Below are 6,619 nucleotides of genomic sequence, written 5' to 3' on the forward strand. Positions count from 1 at the left end.
CCATCATTATTAACTTACACATTGATAATATTAATAGGGTACTCATATATAGTTAGCAAGTTTTTTCAAAATTCAAAATTCAAAATTCAAAAATCATTTATTCATGTAGGACATTTTAGCCGCTTATGAACGTCAAATTTTTACATTATAATTTTATATTTACCCTACCGTCCAGTTCGGTATATAGATCCAATTGAGAAGAACTGGCAAGAAACTCAATTGAATTACTTTTTTTTTTAAAGCCAGTTTATTTACAATGTATATTTATATAGGTGTCTATGTCTAACATTAAATGAAAATTCAGTGCATGAACAACTATTGCCATGCACACTCGTCATTCAAGTAATCGTTTAGTGAGTAATAGGCTTTGCTCAGTAAATATGATTTAACAGATGTTTTGAATTTATTTAAGGGTAATTCCAACATATCCTTTGGTATCTTATTGTAAATTTTTATACCTATTCCCATAAAAGACCTATTAACTTTTTCTAAACGATACTTGGGGACAGCAAGTTTGTCTTTAAATCTAGTATTAATATTATGAATATTGCTGTTTTTTGGAAATAAGTCAAGATTTTTATGAACATATAGGATATTTGAATATATAAATTGAGAAGCAACGGTGAGAATATTTGCCTCTTTGAATTTCTCTCTTAATGAGTCACGACTCTTCATACAGTAGATCGCTCGAACGGCACGTTTTTGTAATATGAATATATTTTTAATATCTGCCGCTTTTCCCCATAGTAATATTCCATAAGAGAGTAAACTATGAAAATAACTAAAATAGACTAATCTAGCAGTATCAGTATCAGTGTACTGTCTAACTTTACGCACGGCAAAAGCTGCTGAACTTAGTTTCGCTGCAAGGCTTTGAATTTGTGCACCCCATTGTGTTTTATTATCTAGTGTGATTCCTAGAAAGACAGTAGATTCTATAAATTCGAGAGATTCGTCATTTAATTTAATATTGCAATTAGTATTAAAACTTTTAGACAGAGAGAAATTAACACATTTTGTTTTTTTAGCGTTTAACATAAGATTGTTAGTTGTAAACCAGTGCAGGAGACGCCGCAAAGCACTATTTACATCGTCATAATTATTAGTCATTCTATTAACTTTAAAAATTAATGAAGTATCGTCTGCAAACAATACTATGCCGCATCTATCCTGCATGGCATATGGGAGATCATTAATGTAAACTAGGAATAAAAATGGACCGAGAATAGATCCTTGAGGTACACCCATTTGCACAAGTGATCCGTCAGACGTAGCGTTGCTAGTCTTCACTTTCTGTATTCTATCAGATAGATAAGATTTTATTAAATTTAAAGCATTGTCTTTGACGCCATAAAAAGCAAGTTTTTTTAGCAATGTATTATGATCAACGCAATCAAAAGCCTTAGAAAGGTCACAAAAAACACCTATCACATCCATTTTAGTTTCCCATGCAGCAAATACGTGTCTAAGCAACTCTGCACCTGCGTCTGTAGTTGAACGACCTTTGGAAAAACCGAATTGACTATTGTGGATTAAATTATTTAAATTGAAATAACTGACAAGTTGCATAAGGATTATTTTTTCAAAAATTTTACTGAGTGCTGGGAGTATGGATATAGGTCTATAATTTATTGGGTCACTCCTATCTCCAGATTTAAAAAGCGGTATGATTTTACTAATTTTCATTATGTTAGGAAATTTACCTTCATCTATACATTTATTGAAAATAAAAGCAAGAGAGGGCGCAATAATTTCCATTATACTATCCAGTATTTTAACAGATATACCCCATAGATCCTCTGTTTTTTTATTATTAAGCTGTTTGAATATTTTCATTATTTCTACTGATGATGTATGTCTAAAGTTAAATACAGCTGATGACTTGCTAACATTGTCTGTTAGTAAAGTTTCAGCAGCAGACGGGGAAGATTTTAGAGCCTGTGTCGTAATTAATGGAATATTAGTAAAATAAGATTCGAATGTATGCGCGACCTCTGTGTCGGAATTTACCAATTTGTTATTAATATTTAAAGCTATTTTGCTATTTTGAAAATTAACTTTTCCAGTTTCGCTATTTATTACTTTCCAAGTGGCTTTTATTTTATCTTTAGATTTAGTTATTATTTTACCTAAATAGAGAGACTTAGCTGTATGACAAACCTTTTTAAATATTTTCGAATAAGATTTTACATGTTCATGAAATAAGGGATCGGATATATAGCTTCGTTTTTCGTAAAGTTCGTAAAGATTAGCCCTAGACTTATAAATACCAAACGTGGCCCAGTCACAAAACTTTGATTTTACACTAGTTGAAAATGTTTTTGTTTTAAATTCACTGCTAGCTTCATGTTCAATTAAATTAAAAATATGTTCACATACAATGTCCGGGTCATATTGAGGTACTATGACACTAGATATTTTATGTTCAATTTTATTTTTAAAACGTGCCAAATTCTTTTGTGTTATTTGTCTGCATGTAATTGTTTGAGTCCCTTTGGATCCCTTAGTTTCAATTATAACTTTTTGTCCGTAATGATCAGATCCAAGACAGTCGAAATTCATTTTCACCTTTACTTCACAATTACAAAAAACATTATCTATACAAGTGGCAGAATTTCCTGCGACCCTAGTGGGCTCTAAAAAAAGATTGTGCAAATTAAATGATTTAAATAAGTTAATCAATCTTAAGCTTATTGAGCATTCCGATAATAAATCAACATTAAAATCGCCACATACAAATAATGTTTTATTCCTCCGTGCAACTTGTCTCAATGCTTCCTCCATAGCCAGTTCAAAAGAATCAAAACAAGCCGATGGCGGACAATAAACGCAAATTATTATACAAGTAACTAATTCTACGCAAGATAGTTCAATTGTTTGCTCAATAGAAATATTTACAATATCTTGACGGTTTTTATATTCTACATCATTTTTTAAAATAATAATTGACCCGCCATGAATGGCATTGTTCCTAGCAAAAAAACTAGCTATATTATAATGTTCAAAAGGACAAATTATTTCATATTGTTTAAGCCAATGTTCTGTCAGACATAACACCCGTACATTGTTAGATTCTAAGAAAAGACTTAATTCTAATTCTTTGCTGGAGAAGCCACGAATATTTTGATGAATAATGACCATATCCTGTGGCTTAACCAATGTCGTAGATGTTAGTTTAAATTAACACATGTCACATTATTAGTATAATTACTAATATTACTAATTAAACCCGTTATACTACTTATAATGGGATCATAAATGTTATACGCTAGTAAACTAGCAATAGTCTTTTTTTGTTTTTTAGGAAGATAAAAATTACCTCCCGCCATATAATAATTTGTAACAAATTTGTTACTTTCAAAATAAAATATATCATTACAATGATATGTCATTGAATAAATTAAATTATTTATACTATAAATGAACTTATTCTGTTCATTAGTCAGGGATTGAGAGTAGGGAAATGCGCATAATAATATTTTACCTATACCAAGCTCCACTATATTATATAATGATTTTATTAAATTAACTATATCAGATTTACGCATATGCAAACAATTCCCTAACGCTATTACTAGGGTCGTGTGAATATCATATTTTTCATTTACTATATTTTTTATAATCTTATATATACCTGATCCCGGAAAACAATTATTTATTACTTGTTGCGAGAGGCAGTTCGATAATAAACTACCTAAATCCTTGCCAAATTCATCTGAATAAACAATTGTTCTCCTGATGGTTTCATGTACAGTGCTGCATTTATTTACTTTTGTACTGTTTCGTGTGGGTAAACATGAAACGTCTGGTTCCGCGACGGATGAGATATCAATGTTCAACTGATTATGGTGGGACGGTTGGATATAGTTATCAGACTCTGGTGAATTACAGTGACATCTATCCGTAAGAGAAACAAACCGCTCCATGTTGTAGTTACCTAATTTTATTAAATTATCCAACTGATCAGAATATTCATGTATTTCATTCTTAGCTGATTCGTATTTCAAAGATAAATTGGACAACGAGTTCTCTAATAGTTTAATTTTTTGTGATAATTCATCTATTTCTAAATCTTTGTTATATATTTTTTCTTTACAATTATTTAATTCTATTGATAAGTCAATTTTTTGCTTCCTAGTAATAATTGATTTTAAACACTTTTTATGACTTTTCACTAAATTTTCTGATTTTCGAATAAATTTTGAAGTTATTACTATGTTTTAATGGATGAAGCCAGATGAATTCAAGAGGATTATCCACGATGATTTATTGTTATATTTGGTAGTGTTTAGTATTACAAGAGAGATGAGATATCACTATTCGAAAATAGAATTTGTAGGTAATAGTTAGGGTGATAGTTAGTTAAATACTTTATTATAAAATACATCGATTTATTTTGTACACATTTTTTATTATTGAATAATGATATGTAGGAATAAACACTACTATTTTCATATAAACAAAAGTTAATTTCTTTTATTATATGGTTCTACAATTATTCACACTGCTTTAGTAACAATTTAGTTCTGCTAAGAAAATACATAATAATAAATATCAACAGAAACGTAATTTACAGTTACAATTTTAATATTTGGTATGATTGTAAATAAGACCTAATCACTAAATTAGCATATGGCATTTGTTAGCGAAATGTTAAATTATATCGTCACTAAAGAAAAGATTATTAGATATAAGATAATATAAGAGACATAAGATCAGAAAAAGTATTATAATTAATTAAAATAATAATGATATTTATCAAAAAAAAATAGTATAGATTTGGCGCTTAATTTGATGAATTGATTTTCATCAAGTTTAAGTTTATTTTTAAAGTCTCAGAATCTATTTTTTTTTTGTAATATATTATAAAGTGAAACTCGCTACAGTTTCTCTTTATAAAAAACAATAAGGTTATCGTAATTATTAAAAAACACAAATCACCCTATAAAAGTAATTCATTGAAGATTATCATTAACACTGGTTTGTCAATTAAATTTATCCAAATATTCTATTATTTTTGGAAATACGTAATTTGGCAACTTTGTACTCCACACGTGGTTATGATGACTCCACTTTGGTTCTGGCACTACATATTTTTCAACCAAGTTTGATAATTTAGAACTAAGGATGTCTATATCTTTTAATGAAGACACCCAATCATTTTCGGCACAAATTAGAACTACTGGTGAAGTTATTAGAGACACATTGTATTTTGGAGGCGTAGGTGTACCGTATCTTTTCACGTTTCCTTTTGTTCCTTCATCATATCGTTGGAAATGCTTAGATTTTATTACCTGGCCGAAATGTGCTAGACTTTTTGATGAAGTGCCGCTAAGTACGTGACTAAATGCTAAAACTAACGTCTTAGTTGGTATACTTCCATCTTCATAACCAGTGGTAGCGTGTAGTGTAGAAATACAAAAAGATTTTGAGACCACTTGACATAGCATTTCAAACATCAATTGTATAAGATGATTTTCCGACAACAATTCGCTATTACCGGAGGAATCTAAGAAAATTTTGAGAAGGTGCGTTGCTGGAGATATTACCTTTAATATAGGGTTGAAGATATTTGTCATCCATGCTACAGGAGCCAGTTGGATGGATACTCGAATTTTTTCATTATATTCTGGTTTTAGTGACGCCATTGCGAAAAAATCTGTAGTTCCTTGAGAGTGTCCTATGTAACTAAGCTTTTTATGTTTGGTTACTTGAATAATGTAGTCGATTGTAGCGGGAATATCGAAATTGCCGTGTTCGTCAAAAGAGTAATTCCAAAATTCCATGTCAGTATCTGGATTATAGTAAACATGTTTTCTGGAGTACTTGTTTCCTCTGTGATTAAGCGCCCATACATCATAGCAGTAGTCAGCGAGCAAATATCCAATTCCTATATCTTTTCCTGCTATTATCCATACGTCGGAGCTATCAAAAACTCCATGCATTAATAATACCGGCGGACGTTTATAAGGTTCTTGACAGTTCGTTAAAATTCTGAAAGCTTTTAAAATGTAACCATCTTCTGTTGTTATAGTATGCTCCTCAGTCCGATATCCGTACTTGGTTGCTAGTTCTGTGAAGTTCAAATATGTCTCTTCATCGTAACCTAAGGCCTTTTTGAATGATCTTATATTGGAATTGGAGTATGATTCAAGCGTGTCTTGACGTGCAGCAGGTAATGTGGAGACATGGTGCTCAAGAAATGTTATATATATCGCACCGATTATAAATACTATATTATATTTATGAATGTCCATTGACTAATATCAGTAGATCCAAATAGATTAAACAACTAGGAAGGTATGTTTTACTAAACACTTTTATAATATTCTTTTGACCTTAGATAAAGGCCTGAGTAAAACTACAGAAACTCATATTGTACTTTACGAGCATTTACGAGATTGTTTATTTTAGATGAAAACATATTTATAATTGTAATATTATATGTAGTTGTAAATATGTATATAGTGAGAAATAGAAAAGGAATAAAAAATGTAACAAAATAAGTAGAAATAGAATAAATTGATGATGATGGAGTACTGTATTTTAATCAGTGGTTTTATCGATTAGTTTAGTTTAATAAAGTAATACCATACCTCTTATATTACAATATAAATAA

General features: G+C 30.1%; 1 protein-coding gene across 1 annotated transcript; it reads right to left on the reverse strand.

Annotated features, from left to right (window-relative positions):
* Positions 1–4,494: 4,494 nt before the first annotated feature.
* LOC113522910 (lipase 3-like) lies at positions 4,495–6,279 on the reverse strand. Its single transcript, XM_026908750.3, has one exon. It carries the CDS (start codon positions 6,255–6,257, stop codon positions 4,986–4,988), a length of 1,272 nt encoding a protein of 423 aa, XP_026764551.2. The 5' UTR covers positions 6,258–6,279; the 3' UTR covers positions 4,495–4,985.
* Between the last annotated feature and the right edge of the window lie 340 nt (positions 6,280–6,619).

This window comes from Galleria mellonella, unplaced genomic scaffold (genome assembly GCF_026898425.1).
Source record: "Galleria mellonella isolate WM207_F2 unplaced genomic scaffold, CSIRO_AGI_GalMel_v1 utg515, whole genome shotgun sequence".
In the NCBI taxonomy this organism is placed as follows: domain Eukaryota; kingdom Metazoa; phylum Arthropoda; class Insecta; order Lepidoptera; family Pyralidae; genus Galleria; species Galleria mellonella.

What these genes read in the sequence shown, in the direction of transcription:
- LOC113522910 (XM_026908750.3), bottom strand. Translation starts at nt 6,257, where the DNA reads ATGGACATTCATAAATATAATATAGTATTTATAATCGGTGCGATATAT.